Source organism: Diplotaxodon limnothrissa, linkage group LG4, assembly GCF_057381915.1.
Source record: "Diplotaxodon limnothrissa isolate DT_005_m linkage group LG4, D_limnothrissa_male_GT1.1, whole genome shotgun sequence".
Lineage (NCBI taxonomy): Eukaryota > Metazoa > Chordata > Actinopteri > Cichliformes > Cichlidae > Diplotaxodon > Diplotaxodon limnothrissa.
The window spans coordinates 12552426-12577345 of NC_140599.1; the positions used below are offsets into that span (position 1 = coordinate 12552426).

At 44.2% G+C, this 24920-nt stretch overlaps 1 protein-coding gene across 1 annotated transcript; it reads left to right on the forward strand.

The window, feature by feature from the left end:
* Positions 1-1587: 1587 nt before the first annotated feature.
* rnf216 (ring finger protein 216) lies at positions 1588-21599 on the forward strand. The gene is made up of 17 exons (XM_085351472.1): positions 1588-1655; positions 2669-2802; positions 3681-3811; positions 3917-5266; positions 5421-5497; positions 6399-6507; positions 7391-7552; positions 7642-7750; positions 7875-8008; positions 9293-9343; positions 10574-10711; positions 11115-11263; positions 13517-13595; positions 19324-19421; positions 19957-20179; positions 20577-20646; positions 21070-21599. Exons 2-17 carry the CDS (start codon positions 2736-2738, stop codon positions 21459-21461), a joined length of 3339 nt encoding a protein of 1112 aa, XP_085207598.1. The 5' UTR covers positions 1588-1655; positions 2669-2735; the 3' UTR covers positions 21462-21599.
* Positions 21600-24920: the final 3321 nt, after the last annotated feature.

Below are 24920 nucleotides of genomic sequence, written 5' to 3' on the forward strand. Positions count from 1 at the left end.
TGAATCACACAAATCGATTCAAAATGATTAATATTTGCAGTAAAGTTTAAGTATTTGGACATTTTTGCCTCTGTACACTACCACAGTGGATTTTAAAGGAACTGTGATTGAAGTGCACACTTTCAGTTTGAATTCAATGGGTTTAACAACTGTTTAGGAATTCGGGCCATTTTTATGCACAGTGCCCCCATTTACAGAGGCTCTGAAGTAATTGGGCAATTGACTGACAAACAGTTTCACAGTCTGGTGAGGCCTGTTCCCATGGTATTCCATAACAGCCGAAGCACAGAAAGTATCAGGAGTTGATTCCAAGTGTTGGATTTTGTAGCTGTTTACTGGATTTTTCAAAATGAGAGCCAAACAAATGTTGATGCAAATTAAGGAGACCTTCATTAGACTGCAAAAATAAAACCGCAGAGAGAGAGCGCAAATCAACAATCTGGTTCATTTGTAAAAGACAGAATGTCCTGACCTGCTCAACAACTCAGTAGGTAACTCCCAAGGTTAAGAAAAGCAGATTACCTCTTCCAGGGTGCTCTCGACATGTAACAAACCTGAGACACCCTGGAAGAGGTAGGCATATCATTATCAAAGTCTACAATCAAGAAACACCTTCATGAATGAAATTTCAAAACAAGGTGCAAACTGTTATTCATGAATAAGGCCAGATTAGACTTTGCAAGAAAACATCTAAAAGAGCCTTTGCATCTCTGTAAAATAACAAAATAAGTTCTATGGACAGATGAAACTCAGATGAACTTTTACCAGAATGATGAGAAAAGTCTGGAGATGAAAAGAAACGGCTCATGATCTGAAACATACCACATCATCTGTCAAACATGGTGGAGGTATGGCTGCCATACAGTGTTTATTGATGATGTGACTGCTGATAGAAGCAGCAGGATGAATTGTGAAGTGTATAGGGCTGTACTGTCTGCTCAGATTCAGCTAAATCCTGCAAGACAGAGCTTCACGTTGCAAATGGATAATGACCCAAAGCAAACTGTAAAAAATAACCCAAGAGGCAAAGAAATTGGAGATTCTTCAGTGGCTGAGTCAGTCATCTGAAACAGAGTATTTAGTGCAGTCTGTGGGATAACTTGGACAGACACTGAACTGTTTATTTATGATTATTTAATTCATCATTGCAATAGAATCCTATAAATGTTAGGAAAACGTGAAAAGCATAGCTGGTTTCCTGTAAATAGGTTATAGCGTTACAGAGCATTTAAACATACAGATTTGATAGTTACATATGATTTTCATATTCAAAGTCATTTTAAGTATATTATTTTGATCTGTTGTTTGAGTATGGTTTTCTTTAATCCTAACTAAAAGGGAGAGAGAGCTAATAGTTCAAAGTTTTTCTGCTTCTTGTTTAAGGAGCCCTACATATAAATACAATACCTCACGCAGTAGATAACCTGTATTTCGCGACAGAATGATACGTTTGTATCTTGGACTTAACGCTTGGTGAAGAATCAGGCAAGTGTGGGTGGGACTACATTTCCCACGGGCCTTCTGAACGTGGTGACTGGGTGTTTTTAACGTCGTGACGTCTCTGCTCTTCTTGTTTTGGCAGTTTGTTTCGTTATTCACGGTTTGTCACTTGACCAAGAAGACGTATTGTACTCATGAACCAAGACGGAGCTGCGGTATAGTACTTTTCTACATAGATATTCTCGTGTTGTGACTTCGAGCCGTGTGGGGACTGTTTGAAGCGGTTCTGTGGACAGGAAGCCTCGCACAAGTCAGCTAACTAGTCTGGCTAGCTAGCCAGCCAAGCTAACGAATGCTAGCTTGGCTAAGAGCAGTTTGTTCTGTTTGTGTCAGCGGAAATGATCGATAGCCATGATGGGATGCTTGTTTTCAAACACCGCCTTAAACTTGATGCTAAAAGGGCCATGTTAAACCTAATGTCACGGCGGGGAAAGCGGTGCAAGTGCGGGGGACGTGTACAGGCAGCTTCTCGCTGGGTTAGCGTGTCCTGTTTTAACAACACAAGATTTGTGCCACCTTTGATCAGATCGAGGACGATCAGAGCTGCGCCCGCAAGTAAAGCCGATACAGGTCGTTAGCACATATTTGTTTACACGACTGTGCCGGCGAACACATCAGTGGTAGCGCTAATGTTATTCGTCGGTGGTGATTTAAATGAGCCCAACTCCGCATTCTGTTTCCCCGTGGAGCTTCCGTCTTTGTTGAGTTCTCTCTAGTAACGTGTTTGGGGGAGTCACTAACGTGCTCCTGAGTCTTTAGTAGTCTGTGCGATTAGATTAGTTGTGTTCTCAGGGTGGAGTCCAGCTCTCCTCGTTTTCTGTAAATGTGACAGATGTTAAACTGAAACCATTTGCTGGATTCCAGGGGAATACCAGCAGGGTGATAGTGTTGTTGTGCGCGTGTCATACATAGACATTCTAACGATAGAAATTAATGGTTATAAAAAGTCACATTGAAGGGACTTGCCTCCTTTTTACGAGAAAAATAAAATAAAACAAGTTCCCATAACACGAATCTATTTTCGTTTCAAGAGTTTGTTTGTGGTAAGGGTTTAAAAGGCAGTGATTATGGTTATGGTAAATCTCCAGGAAAGTAATGCGTGTGTATGTAATGTCCTCTGATGGAAACATAACTCTCTGTATGTGTGTGTCTGTGTGTGTGGGTGTAGATGTTACTGATTGAGCAGTGATTGTGTATGTGGGCTGATTCAGGGAGCTGCTAAGTGTAGTTTCACAATGGCAGATGGAGGCAGCGATGATGAGGTCATTCACCTGGCAAGCTTCAACGTTCACCGCAGCCAAGGTGAGACTTCACATCCGCACCGGCATGCATGTAGACACAATTGTCTGTCTCCAGGATATATGATTATTGTTTTTATGCATCTATCCATTTGCTTGCTTCCACTTGTCCAAGTTAGGGCCAAGGAAAGGGCTAGAGCCTTTCGCATCTGTGGCAAGGTAGACCCTGGAATGGTCACCAGTCTGTTGCAGAGCTAACACATAGAGGCAGACAACCATTCACACTAACACTCCAATTCAACTCCTTCCATAAATCTCAACCAGAAGTCTAAATCAAGCTTTATGGTCAATTTAGAATTGTAAGTCAGCCTTGCTACACCAAGCATGTTTTGCTCTGTGGGAGGAAGCTGGAGTACACAGAGAGAAGTCACAGACATGCATAGTACATGCATTTGTTGTAACAGTGTAAAAAGTGCAACAGATGCTCCATAACTACATAAAAAAATAATTTGCTGGTCTAATAAACCCGTCAGCACCTTTATAAACTTCAGGTTAGTAACAGTATGTTAATAAAAACCTAAAAACAATTATCAAAATGTGCTCGAATATCTTGCCTTGCAGAGCTTCACGTTTTAAGATGTAAATGTTCTGCTTATGCTCTGAGAGGTCCAGCCACTTTCGTGTATTTGACCTGTTGCACACACGCATATAAACCTCATGTTTTGTACTTTTTAGGAGGAAGTGCAAAAGTGCAGATTATTTTCAGCACCTCAGCTAGTTGTCTGATGAACTAACGGTTTCTGCAAAGAAATTCAGCATTGGCTCATGTTGCAATCGCTCATCTCCTTTGTCTTAAATTTCTACACGATGCAGTGAATGTCCCTTTTTACATCCCCTGTAAATGCATCGTTTAATAACTCCACTGTGCGTGTGTCTGTGCAGGCTCGCGCTCTCATTTGAGAGAGCTCATCACTATTTCTGATGACTCGGATGAAGAGCCTGTGACTCTTGTACCGAGCAGTCCCGTTTTGGTCCCGGACGATGCAGATGACGACGATGTCAGCATACTGGAGGTAACTGATGCAGATTATTCTTGAACCTTTCTTCGTGTATGTCACTTGAGACTTATTTATATATGTTTGAATACATTTTTCTGGGATTCTTTCTGCTCTCTTCAGCCGCTAATGCCTGCGCGCAGACACGTGATCCGCCCAGCGGCGAAATGGAGCGGGGCCTCGCACAACCCAATTAAAGTTGTAAGTCAAAGTAGCGCATCTTCTGGGGTTTCCACACTGGACCCAGTCCCTGCCTGTGCCCCCTCTACCTCCAGAGATGCCAAGGGAACCACGTCTCCCCAAGCAGCCATTAAAGTACAGTTTCCGGCGCACTCGAGCACATCTGGAAACACACTGCTGGATCTCGGCCCTTCATCACTCTCCCAGCCAAAACCGACCATAAACTCACAGCAGCACAACGGTACATCAGCAGACACAAGTGGGGAGCTCCATGCAATTTCTTCTGTCCACACCCCATCTACCTCCACAAATGCCAAGGCCAACACCATCTCATCCAGAATACCTGCACAAGTACCTGAACAAGTGCTTGTCCAGCCTCAGCCTAGCACATCTGGACTCGCGCATCCACAACCTGGCTCCTCAGCACAGTTACGGTTGGAGCATCACGCGAACTCCTCTGCCAGTGCCACACACTATATTAGTGCTGCTGCAGTGACTGCTTCAAGTTCTTCTACAAAGACTCAAGTAAAGGCTAGCACGAGTAGCCTTACGCAAGACAATCCTCAGGCCAGTACTTCGTCTGCACATCCTCCATCTCGTATACGGACGCACCCTCAACCTAGTACTTCACTGTTCCAGTCTGGTGGAACAGTGCCAGTGCAGCCCCACCTCATCCAGTTGAAGGAGGTGAAGCTAGTTGTTCTTCCCCCACAGCCAAATCAAGCTTCGGCTCTAATAACCCAGCCCCAGGGTCTGCTGCAGCCTGTGCCAGTCACTCGAATGCGGGGCAATCTCATTCAGATTGAGCCGCAGCCCTTGGCTCAGGCCCCTGCCCAGGCTGCGGCCCAGCCTCCTCAACCCCCTCAGGTTATACCAGGGATGCCCCCTGCAGTTCTAATAGCTGCAGCCCCAGAGAGACTGGGTCCTCCAGAAGCAGGTCACCGGATCATCCTGGGGAGCCAGGCACCCAAAAATGCCCTTCCAAACCCTCCAGCTCAGGCTGGTCCCTCGGGTCTGCTTCAGCCAGCCAACAGACTTAACATTAGGGTACCTGGTGTGAACTCTAACCCTCCTCCTGCTCCTCCAGCTCCTCCCGCTCCCGCAGCTTCAGTCCCACACAACAGAGAAGAAGCACGACTTATTCTGGGTCAGAACCCCGAAAGACTTAATCTGGTCGCAGTGCCTCCAGCACCAGAGGACATTCCCCAGATAGAGGATGCAAGGCCTGGACCCTCCGCACAACAGGAGAGACCAGAGCACCAGCCTCACGTTAGAGCCCTTATCAATGGTGTTGTGAGTATCTCATTACGAAAATTGTTTGCATCTCTTTTATCTGTTATAAAGTTAAATGAGTGTAATTGTGCTGTGTTGTCTCGCATTTCATCCGTTCCAACCCCATTCTTCTTTCCGGCCATGCTCTCCTCAACTTTTTGAATATCCTCTACAGTTGGATCTACTCCCCGACGTCCAAGAAACCTATGTAGCAGAACTGATCCAAAAGAATAATGTGAAAGACTTGAATGTGTAAGAATCATCTTATCTAATTTAACCTTAACGTAGAGCTTTAAAATAGATACCTATATCTTGTTGGGTAACCATGTTCGAAGCAATGTGCCACATGTGAATTTTAAAACAGAATGCAGTGATTTGCAAGTCATATAAAGTCTGTGATTAATTCAAAATAGTTCAAATGAAAAAAGAAATGATGAAACTGAGAAATTGTATTTCCTTTAAATACACAAGTTTATTTGGAATTTATGCCAAGAACACATTCAGAAAAAGATGGGACAAGGTCAAATCTGCCTCTCTTTTGTGTCATTTCTTCTTTTATCAGCAATTTGCAAGTTTTTGGATACTAAGCTGCAATTTCAAGTGGTTACATGTATAATATATCATTTTTGTGCAACATGTGGTTTCCCATTATCTAGCTAAAATAAGCAGAACCTTCTCCAGTATTAGTGATGCCTTCATATATGTACGTCTGTATCGTCACGGCTCTTGGGTCTTGATCTGTACACTGATTTAAAAAAGCTGATTTAAACTCTTTGCTTTAGTGCAGAGTACACTGTAAAGATAGTTACTGATTGGTCTGATCACAGGGCAGTTTTCCCCTTTTCCTCAGTCTGTCTTCAAAGAGCCCGGGGTCAAGAGTTTTTGGCCTCTGGACTGATAGTATAACAATTTTTCTCAGTTTTCTTGATATTTGTCAGCAATACAGTCTCTAACTCTCTGGTAGTACCTTTATCCTTTGAAAGGATTTGCAAATTATTGCATTCTGTTTTAGCTTGTATGTTACACAGCGTCATAAAGACAGGTGTAGGTGGTCACATATGAAATGATTGCCAACTGTGCGCAGTTGTAACTGTGTGAATGTTTGTGAGAGCTTGTACACATGCAGCCCCCCTTCCCTCTGCTCTGTTCCCAGTATCTGTAACCTGCTGTTGGAGACTCAAGATTATCCGAGGAAAGACACGGCAGCGGCCACATCAGCTCCCACCAGCATCCTACTAGAGTCTGGTGGCACCCAAAATGAGGCAGGTGTCTTTGTGTGTGCGTGTTAGATGCACAGAAAATGTGTGTAAATGGTGTTAATGTGCAAACAGTAGAATTTCAATCAGTAAAAAGTGCAACGTAAGCTAGGATCTCGCAGTGTGGGTCAGGGTTTAAAAGCCCTTTTAGGACAGTTATGTAAAGTGTAGATACAAATTAATAACGGAGACGTGGTTCCTCGTTACATGAATTCAAGCTGAGCAGACCATTATAGTTTCTAATGGAACTATTTCTGGTATCAGATTATGTCTATAATGTGGTTAAAGAGTGTTGATGTAGAATGATGGAATGGATGTGCTGAGGCTCCGTCTAGTAACCAAATTAAAAGAAATAAATCATGCTGTATGTAAATATAGACTGTCTATGTTCTTTGGGGGTATTTTGATGTCAGAAGTGATTATATTAAGACCAAAGGGTTGAGTGCTAAGTTATTAGCTAACTGCAACAATCAGACCCTAATATCTACCAATTCGTGGACTTCAGAAGTAATAGAAGCAAAACTGAGGGACTATCCTTATGGATGTATCTCAGAGTAGGCCTTTTTATTTTTGAGATTATTATAATAAAAATGTCCCAGACGTCTCCTCCGATGTAAATGTAGGGAATAGGTTCACATCAGTGATACAAATAGGTGGAGGTGAGGCCTAGCAGACAGCTATTAGCTATGACTGCCTGTGTCAGGGTGTAGCTGTTAGTTCAAGTAAACACTGCAATTTTTCATCGTTGAATTGACTTTTAAGTGCTGGAGGTTTACCGATATTTATTTATTTTACCTTTCCACTCAAGCCGATCACTGACTACAGCTTCATATAATCTGTGAATCGTATATTAATGTGTGTTTCTGTTTTCATGTTTGCGGTCTTTCAGGTGACCGAGGACTTGTTTGATTATGGCAAGCTGGGCGCAGTGGGACCTGAAGTTGTGATGCAGGCCGCTGACTTGCTCATGGCAGATTTCAGGATGCTCAGCTGTCAGGACATTAAATGGGCTCTCAACGCCCTGAAGGGACACTATGCAATCACACGCAAGGTACCTAAAGTCCCATCTGAGAGCACACCATGCCTCCTCTGTCTTCTTTGCTGTCGTACCTTTCAACTCTCCCTCGCTCTTCCTCCCAGGCCTTATGTGAAGCTCTGAAGAAGTGGCAAGAGTCAGGGGACCCGTCGGGAAAGAAACGACGGAGCAGGACCTCGGAACGCTGCTACGTCGATTTCCACTTTGAGTACGGTGAGAAAACTTTTAGCATGCACCTGTTTTTGCATCTTTTACTTATTGCTCTTTTGCACATTCAGAAATTGCTTTCACAAGCCACTGGAAACTCTCAGTAACTGGTTTCTTCCTTGTCCGCCAGGTTCGGTTAAGTTTGACAAGAGGATGTACTTCTTGGAGAATGACCGTCGGTACTGTAGGACATACAGCAGTCTGGAGGCATCTGTGCAGAAGGAGCTTTCGTTCTATCAGCAGAAGGCAAAGGAATGGGCAGAGGTACACACACAAATACACTCACTCGGGCACTCTGTTTTCCTTCAGTGTTGCATTTATCACGATTTTTATAGCCCAGAATGGCCCTATGTGGGGGGTGGCGGAGTGAACTGAGCACAACAACCATAATTGGTTCATGGAGTATAAAGGCAGCAAGTCTGTGTTACCTTACATTCCTTACGGGGGTGTTTATGGCTGTGTAAAAACCTCTTTGTTTTCTGCACCAAGAATTCCTCTGTGCAAGAAAACCCTGAACTCTATAAGCCTTCATTTTTTAACAGATAATGATATACTTCACTTATCTAAACAGTAGCTTTCTAATGCAGTAACTCATTTGTATAGCAAGCACTCTTTCTAGCTTTTCCCACTGTACCCTTCCCCACCCTGCACCATTGTCTCAAAGACTGGATAGCTTTGGCTTTTAAAGCAGTCGGGTATATGGGGCTAATTATGTTGCTTTAAATCCCTCTCATGTCCTGGAGGTCTCTCCATCCAGTATCCAAAGCTCCTTCTTGTTTTTATTAGGTCTCTTTCACCTTCTTTGCTTCTGTTTACCAGGCCTTTTATTTATTTTTTTATTTTTTTTGCTGAGTAGAGTTTCCACTGTCTGCTATTTCCCCTGTCTGTGGTTGCCACCAGTAGCTATCCTCTCCCTATTTTGTTTGTGCCATTAACCATTTAGCAGGTGATAGAACTGCATAGTGAAACTGAAGCATATAGGAACTAGTCTGGAGCTTCATATTGTGCAGTCAGCTTCATGATGATAATTTCTTGCCTTGCACAGGCGGTTGTATTTATCTGCCGCTTGAAGATTTAAGTTACTAATTGGACAACTCCACTGTTAGAAGCTGCATTTGTTCGAAGACCAGGGAATAATGTGGTGCTGCTCAGTATATTAAAGGCGCCTTGCTTCAGCGAATAGAACAATTATAATGATTGGATATGTTGCATAGAGCTGCTTCGCAACTGTTGATAACCTTGTGATGTGCTGCATAACATGGAATACAGAGGTTTCTGAGGCTAATGTTCAGTCATTTAGATTTCAAGCACTTAGTAGGGTGAATATGTTAGTCAAACTTAGGCACAGTCAGTAGCTAAATTAGCATACACCCATGGCATCATACACCCAGCAGCGGAGCCGGTTCAGTCCCAGGGACTCTCTGTTTTCAGGTCACTCTCTGCAATGTTGACTTACAGCTTACCTCGTGCGCCCGATCTTCACCAATTAATCGACTGCCCCGCTCGCTCTCTCTCTCTCTCTCTCTCTCTCCCCCCCCCCCCCCCCAGCATGAGGACTTCCTCCTTGCTCTTCAGGTCAATGAAGATGAGTATAAAAAGGTAGGATTCATCTATAGGACTCTATCTGTTGATTCAGTCTAAAGTGGCTTTTCAGTGATGTTTCCAGATAACACTGTGCTGTGAATAAGTCTTGAGACACCCCTCATTTCTTTTTATAGTGTTGCCAAGGAGCCAGACGTTTGTTTTTGTTTTTTTTAATTAACGTGGTTTTGCGGCTTTAAAAAGCTCTTACATTTTTTCTTTGGATATTTGGCTGCCTTTTCACTCATTTCAATCAAGCTTTTAAACAACAATAATAATAGTATTAATAATAATGATAATGATAATAAGGCAGCTTCTGTGACACCAGTGCTGTGCCTACACATAACAGATAACTTTGCTTAGAACCAGTTTTATATTGTATCTTTAGCCAATTTTTTACCAGCAGCCTGTCACAAAAAACTTATTTGTTCCCATTTCTTTCGCTGAATCTGCTAAAAATGCTAAATACCTACAACACAGTTTGACAGGCATAAAATTGAATATAACATGATTCCCAAAGTATTACCTGAAAGCTTGTCTAGCTTGGCTTGGTCAGCAGTGCGGAAACTGGAGAAGTGGAGGATGAAAGAAGAAGTGGTAGGTCTAAAGAAGTATCTACAGCAGATTTCAGTGTCTGAAAGTCGTGTCCTGAAGACATAAGCAAGGATCTGACACAGGACCTGAGAGATCCAACTAATCCACTGAAGGATCATCAGAAATGGTCTTTGTGGAAGGGTGGCTGTTGAGAAGCTATTGAGGATCTTACTCAGTATCTAACCTGAAACAGTTAACCTTTCAGCATGACAGTGATCCCAAACACACCAGCAATGCAGTTAAATAAACCTAGATATAAAACCACACAATGGAAAGTATCAGTCATGGATTGAAACAAAAGGCAGTCAGCATCCAAAGAAGAGCTTTGAATGTCCTTAAAGAAACCTGGAGAACTATTCCTGAAGATGACTTAAAGAAATGACAAGAAAGCTGCCTAAGAGAGCTCAGATTGTGTTGAAGAATAAATGTGGTCTTTTGTGGTACAAAATACTGAAATTTAAGCTTTTTAGAATTCTACGATGTCTGTTTTTGCCTCATATTCTCTATTTCAGAAATAATCATAATAAATCCAGTATAAAACTTGTTAGCTTGCAGAATGTGCTGGTTTCATTCGAGGTTCATTTTAGATATTGTCAGGATTTTCTGCATAATGTGAGGTTTTTGACTTATGATGTGTTCCGATTGTTTTTCCAGGATGGTCAGCTGATAGAGTGTGGCTGCTGTTTTGGGGAGTTTGCTTTTGAGAAGATGACGCAGTGTTCGGACGGTCACCTGTTCTGTAAAGAGTGCCTGGTCAAATACGCTCAGGAGGCGGTGTTCGGCTCTGGGAAGGTACACGCAGACATTTTCTGTTTTCAATACGACTTAACTGGTAATGTTGCTTGGCAACTATAATTGACTAATCCCATAATAATACACACCTCTTTGAGTGATGAGCTGTCAAATAAATGTCAAGATTGAATATGAGCTGGGGCACAGATTTCGCATATCATCAATGTTTGTTGTCCATGTATTATTGTGAAAATAAAGACTTTCCCATTTATTAGGTGCCTTGTTGCTGGTACTGGTGTATCCTGTATTGCATAAAAGGTTGTCGTGTTTTTCATCCGCCTCATCTGAGCGCACTGTTGTACCTAATAATGTGTCATAATAATGGTCAGTTAAACTGGAGGTGGCTGTGAACGTGCAGCGTCTCTGCTCTGTAATGAAGTCGCGCTCCGTCCTCTTCTTGTAGTCGGACCTGAGCTGCATGGAGGGGGGCTGCCCGTGCTCCTACCCTGTGTGTGAGCTGGAGAAGGTCCTACCAGAGAATATACTGTGTAAATATTACGAGAGGCAGGCGGAGGAGGCGGTTGCTGCCACCTGTGCAGATGAGTTAGTGAGGTAAGTGTGTGTGGGGGTAGCTCTGTAGCTGGATTCTGCTTTTCTTTGCTCCCAGATTTATAGGTATAATAAAGTAACTGATAACTCGAGGTGCCAGTTTGTCCACAAACAGATTTTTAATTGACTTAATAAAATTGAATAAAGAGATTCCAGCAATGTTTACAGATGGATAGAATTATGGCCTTGAATAATTAGACCCTGTCTTATCTTAAAGACGTCACAGTACCATTCCACCTCAACAGAGCGCTCTCAGACCGCTGGTTTACTTGTGGTTTCTAGGATATTTGAAAATAAAATGGGAGGCAGAGCCTTCAACTTTCAGGCCCCTCTTCTGTGAAACCAGCTCCCAGTTTGGATTCAACCTCTCTACTTTTAAGATTAGGCTTAAGACTTTCCTTTTAGATAAAGCTTGTAGTTAGGGCTTCAGGTGACCCTGGTGACCATGCTGCAATAAGCCTAGGCTGCTTCCCATGATGCACTGCAAGTGTGTGTTCTTCACTCACCTTTTTTCACACTCACTCTGTTTATACACACCTCTGCATGCAGTCATCAGTTATTACTAATCTCTGGCTCTCTGTCTGTCTTTTGTCCTGTCTCCTTCTCCTTGCCCCAACTGGCAGACGGCCACCCGTCCCTGAGCCTCGTCCTGCCGGAGGTTTCTTCCTGTTAAAAGGGAGTTTTTCCTTCTCACTGTCGCCAAGTGCTTGCTTTGAGGGGGTCGTTTGATTTGTTTCGTTGGGGTTTTCTCTGTCCTATTGCAGGGTCTTACCAAGCGCCTCGAGGCAACTGTTGTGATTCAGTGCTATGAAAATATAACTGAATGAAATTCAATCATGATAAATGATAATCAGTTATTTTTTTAACCCTTTACAGCCGATCGGAGCGGGCACGCTCTGTTTTGCGTAACTATTTTTAAATCCCGGTAGCTCTGCAACCACGTAAGCTAGCGCAATCATTTTTTTTGCATATGAAACTGGAGGAGTTGTACTTACATCTTATGCCACCAGCTTGTCCTAGGTCACAGTTTCCTTCCACATATAGCTTTGCAAAAACTGCATAAAAATCACTTGCAGCAACAAAAACATGATATTCCAGAAACACGCTTCGCCGATTCGATCAGCTGTTTGTAAAACTTCCTACGTCCATCAGCGCGAACTATCACATGACCGCATGACCTGCCCGAAACCGGAAGTGACGTCATTTTGCGGAAATGTAGTTTTTTTTACCATCGTGGCCTCGAGAGCTTATACTTGTGTTTTTAAAAGTTATGTTTGACTTCATGACTTTCTGTGTCGTTTTTGGGATGCTTAGGACTCATATTGCACTGCTGGAAATAGTTTATTTTGATGCATATGCTGTTATTTTGCAAATTTGCACTATAATATTTATTTTCGTTTTTCCTGCAGTATATAAAAATTGGTGTATTTCAAAAATAAAACTATGAAGACACTTAAAATAAATTTCCTGTGGTGGGAAACTAGTTTGTGCAACTTTTTTGTATTTACAGTTTTGAGGGATAAGCCTCTTAAATTTCTCTAACTAGAAATATATGTTAAAAAAACAAAAACGATTTTCAATTTTTTTGTAGTTTATTGCACTTTTTTGCAATTTATGTAATTACTATGCACCTAATGCAGACATATTATTAAAGTTTGGGCTATAATGGTTGTATTGATCTATAGCAACTTGAAATGCTCCCAAAAATGGCTCCACAGCATGTAAAAATATAATATAAGCTCTGGCGGACTTGGTTCTATGGTAGGTCTTAAAGGGTTAATAACTGGCTGCTGAGCCCCCTGTCATTTTGCAGAAGTGGCCTCCAGCCTTTATTGAAAATGTAAAATTTTCATTTAAAAAATCAAACTTTTAAAATATTGGCTAGAACTTGGGCTCATGGGCTAATCATGTGTTCAAAGCAAACACAAAGCATCAGGAGTAGATTCAAAGTCTACACGACAACATGGGTGGGTGGAAATTCAAATCAGGTGATGCAAACAGAAACGGTAGAAAATATTTCAGCTGTAATGCAAAAGCCAGTCAGCTGAGATTCATGTTCAGTATGGTTCATCTTCACTTTTACAGAACGAAAGGAAGGGGGGCTTAGAGAAATTGCCGTGAGAAAATGGTCCGCAGATTGATAATAGCTAGCTGCAGCCTAACCTATTTATGATTAGCACTTTGTCTCTCCTAATGTGGGATGTTGAAGATCTGGCTGCTTTGTCTAGCTCATTTTTCCTCTCTGATCTCTTCCAGGTGTCCGTTTTGCAACTTCCCAGCGTTGCTGGACAAAGACATGTCTCTGTTTAGCTGTCCCAACCCTCGGTGCCGCAAGGTGAGTTCTGCTCTTCTGCTCTCTCTCTGTTTATAAAGTAAATTCAACACTCTCGCAAAGAAGTGTACACCAAAGTAGGTCGACACTCATCTGCACATCTTCTGATGTGACCCTGGGTAAGAGTACTTACAGCACAGAAGATCTAATCTAAATTTTCAAACCAAGAGTGGACGACTGAATCGTGAATAATTCAGAGCGTCGTGACAGCAAAATGGTGTCTACCTATAAATCATCTCCGTGCAGCCTGGACACGAAGCCCGACATGCATAAGAGAGAGAGGCAGAGGAGAGATTGATGAGCAGCTTTTGGAAATGATGAACCGTTCCATGTGGCGAGGTCGCCACCTCTGGCTCCCTCTCTGTTTATCTCGGGGCCTCCTCCCTCTGTCTGAGGAATGCAGGGGGAGGCGATGCTCTTTGTCTGCCGGAGTTGTTGCACAAATTCCAGGCCAAAAAAAAAACCTTCATTATTTGGCAGAAACACACACAGGCTCATTCACGCTCCTTTCCCCACATAAATACAACCCTTCCGTTTTCCTCTGTTTTTCTGTGAGCTCTGCTTCTGTAAACGTCTCGCACTCACTCCTGCTCACAACTGTAAAGAGAAGCAAACACACACACACCTCTGCTATCTTTGCATTCCCTCAAAGGTAGGAGAGAAGTTGGGAGGGGGTTATGTCAGTAGCCATACAAGAAAAATGTGTGACTCCTCGCACAGTGGTATAAGGTCAAACCCTTCATTAACCGATGAGCTCGCATTCTTCCAATTTTCATGTCAAACTGAAGGCCCGTGGGCCAGATTTGGGCCGTTTGAAGATTTTAATCTGGCCAACAAAACATCGCACATGTACATGATGAAAAACACAGATCAAACCTGCAAGCTAACAAAGTAGTTGACAGAAAAAGGCTAAAAGACCAAGCAGAAGAAAGAGAAGCAGGAGTAGTGCAATCGCTTTCAAACCAATTGGTAGCCAATGTACGGAGAACATGGTTATAAAGCTGGTGAGCTCAACCAGTTTCATGGCAGAAGGCCAGTCTGTACAGTGCAGGCAAACTGCAGGATCTTGCCCGCACAGATCAGGTCTGTGAGACTTGTAGAAACACGGTCAAGAAGAAAAGACAAGTTTTCATTTCTAGGTGCAGCCGATGGTATCGAGTTCGGTGGTCTCAGGATCACCTCTCTGCTTTTTGCAGATCATGTTGTTTCTCTGGCTCCATCGGGCGAGCCCCTCCAGCTTGTGCTGGGGCAGTTTGCAGCCAAGTGTGAAGTGGAGAGGGGCGAATTAGCACCTCCAAGACTGAGGACATGGTTCTTCTGGTGTGTTCTGTTTGAAGTCAGAATTTCCAAGTTCCCAATTGAAATTTTCGACTTGAACAGCCCTTCAAGTCAGACTTCCCAGTTGAAGCAACCCCACCAGCCCCAATTTAACAATCCAAGATGGCGGCATTGCACATAAACATTAGTAAAACTGTAAAGCTCGCAATCTGTACAGGCACTGTTGTGTGACTGAGCAGATCTGTGGTCACAAGCTCTGGTGACAGTGGATGACCAAATGAATGAACGAATGAGATCGCAAATACAAGCAGCAGGAATTAGCTTCGTCTGAAGGCAGTCTGAGCTCGTCATCAGGGACAGTGGGAGCAGTGCAGGCAGGCGTTTGGGTAGAGCTGTCATTCACAGCAAAGGTAGCAGGTTGAGGTTGTTTGGAAATCTGACTAGGATGCCGGACCCCCTCACAGGTGAAGTGTTCTGGGTACCTCCTAAAGAGCGGAGTCCCTGAAGTAGGGACAGTGGACAGACTGAATCTCTCCTAGATGAGCTGGGAGAGGAGGGTGCTCTGGGTGTCTCTGCTGAGAGTGCTGCCCACAGAACCTGGACTCAGACAAGTCAAGAGAAAAAATATTTTATTAAATGCCCGAAGCTGCCAGTAGCTCTCATATTCAGACTTGTGAAACAGGTTGTTGTGAATTGGTTTCATGGTGTAGCATGTCCCTGTGGTGTAAGCACATATTTAAAAAGTCTCTTCCAAAGTGTAAAATATTTTTCCCTTTTGTCATTTTCTGTTTTGAAAATGGGATATACTTAACTTTTTAATTTGTTTTCATACAAGAGCAGCACTTTGTCTTTGTGTTTGAGCAAACCCTGTTTTAGTTTCAGAGGGCTGTGAGACATCAGTGTAAGACTTGTTTGCCCTTTAAACGGCTCTCAAAGCAGTGCAGACACCACATTGAAACAGTAAGAAATGAGTCATGTGAGTTATCCTCCTCAGCATTTCTGCTGCCTTGGTATTTTAGGGTGTTTCCAGCATCAACTTTCCCAGAGGCCTTTTTAAAAGATTTTATAGGAACTTTGGAGGAAACTAAAACTGAGGTTTTAACCAGATTCTTAATTACACCTGAGCTTTTCCATGTGCCAGCAGGGTTTTTCCTCCATAGCAAACCTCTTCTGTAATCCTACATCTGCTGACTTGGCCCAAGCTGGACTAGTTCTTCTTACTTGTGGCTCCACAGTAGCGTTTTGTCTTTACCATAGCTTCTCTATTAGCACGTGGCTCTCAGATGCCTCCTTTTGGCTCGGCATTATGCTTGCATTTGTTGCAGATTTTCGCCTCAGGCAGTGAAGAATAGAAATCCAATGCAATTCCTGCCAGCAGCCTGTAGGTGGAGCCATAGGCTTACAGTTGCTGGCCTTGCAGCATCACTGCACAGCTGCACCTCATTACAAGCTCACACACACACCCAGAGATGTAAAAGTTAGACATGCTCCAGATAACTCTGGGTCTGATCCTTGCTCAGTGATTCGTCTGCAGTGCAAATTCAGTCAGCTTTTAAAGCCAGCACGTTTAAGCTCTGTTATGTTTGCTTATGTATGCCGCAAAAAGCTGCTTCCACTTCCACTTAGAATTGGGATGTGTGTTGTTACCTGGAAACCCCCATCACACACGCTGGTACTATCACCAGTGTTTAATAAGAGACGGGTGATATTGAGGTGTTAATTCCTCTCTTGTTTTCACGTGTGTGTGTTTTTTATTCCCATACACACACACTGTACAGTCTACCCCACAGCCCGCTCAAGCAGGGCGGGGCCTCATTATGTAACTGACACACTTCCGTAAGCCCACCCGCCTTCTTCCACACCGCCGTCTCATTGGCTAGCCACACTGTCCACTCCCCTCATACTGGTTTCTGACTGGTCGGTCACACTTCCTCGTCCATTTCAAATGTGGTTCTCATCAAATTTGACCCAGATTCTGTCCTCTCCTTCAGTTTTTTTTTCTTTCTCCCAATCTGTCCTGGCTCTGTCTGACCTACACAAACATATTCCACATGTGGTTGTGAGGACATTTGCACAGGTTTGTCCCCGGCCTGTGCATGATTACTTGTTGAGGAATGTGATATGTGAGACACTGGAAGTGGAAGCACTGTGCAAATCTGTACACTGCAGTCTTGGTGTTGCTGTTCCTGTAGATCAGATGAATTTTCTCAAAGGAGCAAGTCCTGTGACGGGCTTGCAAGCAACAAGCTTATGGCTTGTCATGTCAGGTTTAACCTCTTCCTTCCTGCCATTCGAAATGCCACTCGAGTTTGATTGCAGCAAAAGCCACACACTGACAGACACACACATCCCCTTACAAGCCCATCAGAAGCTGTGCACATCCTTATAAGGGCTGCTGTAGCGTCCACCGCAAGAGAAGAAGAAAAAGATTTAGAGGAGACGCAAAATATGAATGAAAGTAGGAAGGAGGTGCTGTTAGGGAGTGGCATGCAGAAAAGGAGAGCAGTGAATGAAGGAGTAAGGCGAGCTGGAACATGCTGGGGAAAAAATAGCAGGAGCAGTGAGTGTGAATTAATGAATGCAGAGAGGGTGAAAAAGACAAACTTGTGGTGCTGCTGCTGTGTGTTTATCTCTGTGACCTCTGTCACATTTCAGCCTGCTTCAATTTTTTTTTCGTTTCTTTTTCTTTCCTGTGTGTGTGTGTGTGTGTGTGTGTGTGTGTGTTTGTGTGTAAGTGAAGGCGTGGACGACACACCCCCTTCGAGGTTTGGCTGTGACATCAGCAGCTGTATTTTTAGCTGCACTATAAGAACTCAGGTGTGTTCCTGGTTTTCAGTGTCTTGTCAAACAGGTCTCGGACAGGCGCGCTCGCTCTGCTCTCCTCGTTCCTTGGCCTCGATGTCACCACTAGGGGGCGATCTCTCATCGTTCTGTCGTTCTCGCCCTGGTCTGGCTTTGTGTGAGCTGGCGTTTTCTTGTTTTGATTTGGGGGGTTTTGTGACACTGGAGTCCAGGAATGCTCACTCTGGCTCTTTTCTTTTGAGGTTTAAGCAGAATATTTCTTCCACCTGAGCTTTTCCTGTTTATTCCGCTTCTGTAATCTCTAACAGTTATTCTCTAACTACAGACTATAGGGGTATTTTCCTCTTTAGCTTTCACTCGTCTGCATGATTACATCAGCCGGCCTGCAGATTAACATGTTTTTGTGACGGCTGAGACATCATATTTTGTGTGTGTGGATGATTGGGCTTTTCTTGACTTGGTTGTGTCAGGTTGAGTCAGCATCTTAAACACTTTCTCGGGGTCCCGGAGATGTTCCAGTTTTGCAGTTATCTTCTTGGGAGACCACTGCTGTCGGGGAGACTTATTGGCAACTTATTAGCTTATTAGCAGAACACAAGTTACAAGATCAGTGTCACACAGTGTTTCTAATGTCTTTGCTCCTCAGTTAGATAAGTTAATATCACTTTTATTAGTTCCACAGTTGGGAAATTGACAAAATGTAGTCCAGATGGGATTTGAATCCACAATCCTGAGCCCCGCACGCTGTTGCCTTATCCATTAGGTCACTGGGTCTTTATAATAATTGACATAATGAACCCCAAACCTCCATATGGTTTGAATCCGTGCTTTTCATCTCTATATCAGTTTTATTCAGAATGTTTTTTTTCTCTTTTTGAAGAAACAACTAAACTAGATCCAGATCTTGTGCCTTTTTTTAGGGAGCGCTCATCACTCAAGCACCAACCAAAACCATAGATTCTCCCCCACCACCCTCTGGCTGACCTTACTCATGCAGAGCTGTCCCACTGAATATTGTGAAATCAGCTCTGACTTACATGCATGATAACAAAAAAAATCCCCCAGTGAAAGGAGGATGTGTGAGGAGGTCACAGGACACAGAGGGAAGGTGCAGCAGCAGCAGCGGTGGAGATGTGGATCATGCTTTGCTGCATCAGCTGTCACACTGTTTAATATTAGATGAGGGGCTCAAATATTTATGGTGACACCACTTAGCTAAGGGTTAGGAAGAGTGGGAGTCTTGAGCCGCCTGCACCCCGCCACTCCCCAACATCCCTTTAACCTAGCGCTTTTGGCTGAGGAGACGGAGAAAGGTTGGAGCCTGGAGTCGTTGTTTCTAGGCAACCGAGCAGTCAGCGGCGAGCGCTCTCGCTGCAGTCATGCAGAGAGAGAGCCACACCTAACCGTGCAAGCCCCGAGTCCCTGCAGTGGCAGCACCAGCAGCATGCTGAGCAGAGGCAGCGGTGTGTGTGTATGTGTGTGTGGGAGACACTCTGACTGCAGTGTAATACCCACTTACACCGCCTGCTCAGCATTAATGGGAAAACTATGGGTGGATGCATCTCCTGACTTTTGATGAGAAAAGCACAGAAGCAGCACCCTCTTTCTCAACATCCCCTTCCTGTCTTTTTTTTCTTCTTCTTCTGTTTAGGAGAGCTGTCGAAAGTGCCACGTCCAGTGGAAGCAGCATGTTGGGAAGACCTGCGATGAGGTCCTGGAGAGAGACGAGATCCGCATGAGGGTGCGCTTGTAAGTGGGTCACAGGAATCCTTCATCAGTAATGTACAGGGTGCTCAGATTTAACATGTGAGGAGAGCTAGATTTAACATCTACCAGAGAGGATGCTGGGTAAACACTTCAGTTTCCCGGACAACATTTGAGGAAACTGAGAGGCCGGCTGCTTCCTGCAGTGCTTCCTGTTTTGAGCCGGTCGCAGATCGTCTTACTTCCAGGCGCTGAAGGAGACGGGAAGCGGCCTGGTAGACAGATCAGAGGATCGAGGTCTGATGATTCTAACAGGACAAAACTAAAAGGGAATCATAGTAGCAGGAGTTTGTTCTGCTGCATCCAGGGGATCTGTTCATTCACAGAAAATGTCTCTGTTATACTGTGTGTGTGTGTGTGTGTGTGTGTGTGTGTGTGTGTGTGTGTGTGTGTGTGTGTGTGTGTGTGTGTGTGTGTGTGTGTGTGTGTGTGTGTGTGTGTGTGTGTGTGTGTCTCTCAATGAAAATCCCAAAACCGATCCTCTTTCGTCACATTTTCCTAAACTTTCTCTGTGCTGCAGCGAGGAGCGCATGACGGCAGCTCGGGTGAGGAAGTGCGTCAAGTGTGGGACGGGCCTGGTCAAATCGGAGGGCTGCAACCGGATGTCGTGCCGCTGCGGCAGCTTCATGTGCTACCTCTGCCGAGAGCCCATCACCGGCTATAACCACTTCTGCCAGCACGCCCGGTCTCCCGGCGCTCCCTGCCGCCACTGCCGCAAGTGCTCCCTCTGGACCGACCCCACGGTGCGCTCAAAACTCAAAACTCTCACAATCACAGATCTTGATTCTTGTTGCGTTTCCCACTGCACTTTGACCTTGACCATCTGAGGCCGTGGCTGCCCACAGCGGCCTGGCTACAGAATCACTGGCAACCAACAGGCAGCCTTTAGTTTCCAGTCAGTTAATGAGCTGGAGAAGCTCCAGCTCATCCTCTGATGTCCTCGGTCACTTGTAGCACAGAGCAGGAAGTAAAGCGAACTCTAGCTACTAGAAATAGTTTGGTTTAGGGAACTACATAATGCAGACCTGCAGGTTAACGACCGTTTAACACACGAACCAGCTCAGTCGTTTAAGGTCAAGTAATAATGGCAACAGCGTTTTTGGAAATGTGTCAACTTCTCTGTGTGTTGTGTTTTTACAGCAAGATGACGAGCGAATCATTCAGGAGATCCAGAAGGAAGGGGAGGCGGAGCTGAATAAGAAGTGCACAGGTCAGTAACAAAAACATGCTCTGAAAACGATGAGCTTTAACTCATACGCCGTCAGGCTGAGTGCAGCGGTTTTGCTGTGTCTCTCCGCCCCACTTTTTTCTTCACTGCACTATATAATAACAGCAAAAAGCCCCTAATAATAATAACATATTAAATAATGTTGGCACTCATCAAACTGCTATTAATCGCTCAGTTTGCAGTGAATTATGTTCTTTGGCAGGAAACTGTGGCACTGCCACGACAACACTGTTCCTCTCCGGTGTTTCCTCTTCATCCCTTTGACTATTATTTATTCAGGCGTGCTGGCAGCAGTTGCATGAGTGTTTCCTGTGTGTGGTTTATGTGAAGGATAGGCGTGAGGGAAACATTTGATCCTGCTGTGCACCTCACCGATCCTTTTATTTATTTTCATTCTCCTCTCAGATAATTCAGGGAAGAGAGTCGGCCCACCACCGGAGCCCGTCGCAGACACCAAGCGGCCCCGTGTCGGTCCACCTGCAGAAAACCCACCCATACCCAACCCCCCGCCCGCTCCTCTGCCCCAGGCAGTGCAAGCTCCCCTTTTCGTCCCTCCGCGTCCCCGCTACCCACCGGCGCCACCGCCGCACTACCCCCAGGTGATCATGCCGCGGCTTCGCCCGGCGCCCTACGTGCCCCCGCTGCAGCACCTCCCACCCTTGAACAATAACAACAACAACAACCACCACCATCACCACCACAACCCCGGTCCCTTCAACCTTCATCAGCACAACATGGATGTGATGGACATGCCGATGCACTACGGGCCACCGCACCGCTACTACAGACGCTTCTAACGCGATGGCGTGAATCCTGCTTTGACCCGGTGTGCCCCTGCACACACACTCATGTACCCTCACTACAGTATTTCAGTAAAGTTTTCCCCCGTCTGATTATTATTTTCCGTTCCTTTTATTGTGCATTATTGTTTTTCATTCTAGTGTTTTCATCCGTTTTGATAGCTCTGCGAGCTAGCCTCTCCTTATCAATTCAAATAAAGAAAAACACACTGAAAGTGCGTTTTTAGAGAATCACAAACACACTTTCAGATACTTTTGCCTTCTCGTGTTGATTTTGGGCTTCAATAATGGCGAGATCCTCTTGTTACTCTTTTCCACCTTTTTTTTGTTTTCGTTAAAATGTTCACGGACAGTTGAGAATCTTGAGGCAATTTCTTTCCCGTTTATACAGATATTTTTGAGTAATAAAAGCGGAAAATTAAAAAAATATTGTTAGCATTTGCTCTGTATCTTTTGTGTAACATGTGAGACTGCAAACTTTTTAATAAAGTCCTCTGTTCGCATTTTTTAGACCTGCTGCAAAGCCGATGTTGGGAGACCATTTCTCTCTGTCTGAGCCTCTCTTTCACCCCCTCCTTCCTCCTTCAGCTCATGCAGAAAAAGGGGCTGACTCATGATAACTGAGCCCCCACCCCGCCTCAGGGCTATGCGCCAATCACATGACAGACGGACTGTTTTCCACCAATCGCCGTGTCGCGACAGCCGGGCTTTGTGATGTTGCAGAGGGGACTCCTTTGTTCAGCCAAGCGTGCTGCAAGTGTGACAAATCACTTTGCAGCACACACTTTGCTGTCTTCTTATTTCTGCGTGCACACTAGCAAACAGCAAAGCTCCATTTTAGCCTGGGGGTCCTAATGGTTTTAGTCATGGGTGGTGGGAGACAGACTTCGAGAGCTGGAATTAGACTTTAATCAGACTCTTCATCTTAAACCAGCCAAGCCGACATGAATTGAATCATGTAAATGAGGCTCACAGACGTTTGTCGTTTTTGGGTCGTTCACGCATGATTGCATCATTTTAGGTTTTTTCTTTCTTCTTCATATAGCTAAAGTTATTTGAAACCTTTTTTTTAACTCCATCTGAGCTAAAATAACTGAGCGATTTTATTATACTAATGAACTAAAAAAAAAAAAAAGAAGCTCTGCTGACATCACTGTGACATCATCAGTTTAGTTTCCAGATGTGATTAAAAAGCCTTTCCAAAGACAGGGGGAGGGGGGTCACTGTTCATAACACCATGTGCTATTTTTACAAGCTGAGTGATGCCTTCATGATGACTGACTAATGTGTAAACTCACTGGACTGTACCTTCAAAGATTCATTGTTTCCAGCTAACCCCATGACTGCTGTGGCCACCCTCTGTTAGCCCTGACCTCAGAGCCTGTAAGAATTCATCCCGACTGTCACTGCTGCCGGCATCATGAGTTTGAATCCCTGAGAAACAATCTTTTCTTTTAATTAGAAATCCTATTCTACTCTATTCTTTTCTAGTCCCCAAAGACACCCCAGGGCTTGCCAGAAGAGCGTGTGGGTCATGGATTACAGTTGGATAGCATTAAAGGGAATTATCTCCTAATGACTCATTTAATTCAAACAACAAAGGGCGGGCTTAGCTGACATGATTAGATTGAATAAAGGAGATTTCTGGCAACGCAGTCGATGCTGTCACTTACACAATTCAAGCTCTCAATAGTTACCCTGGTATTATGATTGAAACACTGTCATGGATGGAGGCATTGCTTTTTACAGTATTAGAGGAAAGTGTAAGTACACAAGTATAGCAAACATACTGAAAAGTACATCTGAAGAGAAGGGTGTGTGTGTTAATGTGCTGCCCGTGCAGTAAACGGACTGGGACTTGTAGAGTTTACTGAGGACCTTCTGCTACGAGCGACACGCACAGTGCTTTTATTCTGTACCCCTAAGCACTTTATCTAACATCCACACACACTCAGACTCTGATGGATGCATTGAGGGTAATTCGGGATTCAGTGTCGCCATGCAGAGACAGGGATCAAAGCTTCCGATTGGTAGAGGACCTCCTGTACTTCCTGTGCCACGACTTCAGTAAGGTTGGCTTGAACCACCAAGTCAGCCTCAGCCATGCTTCCTGCTTAGATAACAGCATGCTAATGCATCCAGTCCAGAGCCGACAAGAAAAATAAACAGTTCGTCCACTGTGGGCCGCTTCATCTGGCCCAGTCAGTTTAGATCACTATACTTCTAGTGCTAATTACATAGCAGCAGCTGACAGGGTTTCATCCCCAGAGTAGTGCTTTGCACATTTGCTACCTGCTTCACACCAGGTAGGAGACACAAATCCCTTTGAGTGTGGGTGTTTGCATCTAGTGCAAACGCTCTGCTACATCCAACATGTGGAGCTGTGTGAATAAGGGCGCAGACAAAAGTAGCAATAATAGAGGACTTCAGTCACAGAAGCAACACAGACGTCCCTTATGTTATTGTATGTCATAGGTGGAGTACCTTGAATGCTCATTGTGTGCAGAAAAGGTCATATAAATATACATGGGCCTGTCCTTAACTGCACTGATGCATAAAAGGGCAAATCAGGAGTTCAGTCAGTACAATAACAGCATCGCCGTCATCTATTTAAACCTCACATTCATCAGCGTTTTCACCGTACTATTTGTCCTAAGGTAGCAATACCTTTATTATCTCCAGCTGTGTTACTATATTTTGCTGCATATCTTTACTAATATGTCAAAACCAGCCATTCCAATGTAGTTAATTTCAGTTAGGAGACGCAAATCCCATAAGTAGCTATGATTAGAGGATTTCATTTATGTCACCAACACAGACTGTACTTTTAGTTTGAAGTCTTGTGTGTGATAGGTGGAGTACCTCGAATGGTCATTGTGTGCAGAAAAGGTCATGTAAATATGCACAGACTGTCCTTATCTGCAGCGATGCATAAATGTGAACAATAACAGTATCACCATGGGCTATTCAAGCCTCTAAAAGACAAACACCGAGTCTTTTCCCTGAATAGTGGTTGTGGAGCCGAAGCTCTGAGTGGGATTGAACGATGAAACGGATTTTAAATGCGTCGCATTCTGGCAGGCCTGAAAACACAAACCACAGACGTGACCTACATATCTTCTGGGACACCTGTGATGGACAAATAGTGCCTCGGCTTCCTGCTGCTTCCTGTTATTTTGCATCCACGTTCCTGTGCTCACACTGCTGTATACATATTGTTTGCATGTTACATGGTGACCAGCACAACCTCTGCGGAGCAGAGTGAGAGCAATCTGGGATGTCTTCTCGCTCCGAATCAGGATAAGGAAATGCATCATATAAACAGAGGTCCTCACAAAAATAGAACTGCAGGCGTGTGTGTGCATGTGTGTGTGTGTGTGCATGCATATTGGAGCTCTCCTCCTCAGGGAGCGCTGGTGTCTGGCAGCATTTGGTCCCCTGATGGTTTTTGCTGCT

What these genes read in the sequence shown, in the direction of transcription:
- rnf216 (XM_085351472.1), top strand. Translation starts at nt 2,736, where the DNA reads ATGGCAGATGGAGGCAGCGATGATGAGGTCATTCACCTGGCAAGCTTC. An exon ending in CGGTGTTCGGCTCTGGGAAG is followed by an intron (nt 10,712 to 11,114) that starts GTACACGCAGAC and finishes CTCTTCTTGTAG; the next exon opens with TCGGACCTGAGCTGCATGGA. An exon ending in GCTGAATAAGAAGTGCACAG is followed by an intron (nt 20,647 to 21,069) that starts GTCAGTAACAAA and finishes TTCTCCTCTCAG; the next exon opens with ATAATTCAGGGAAGAGAGTC.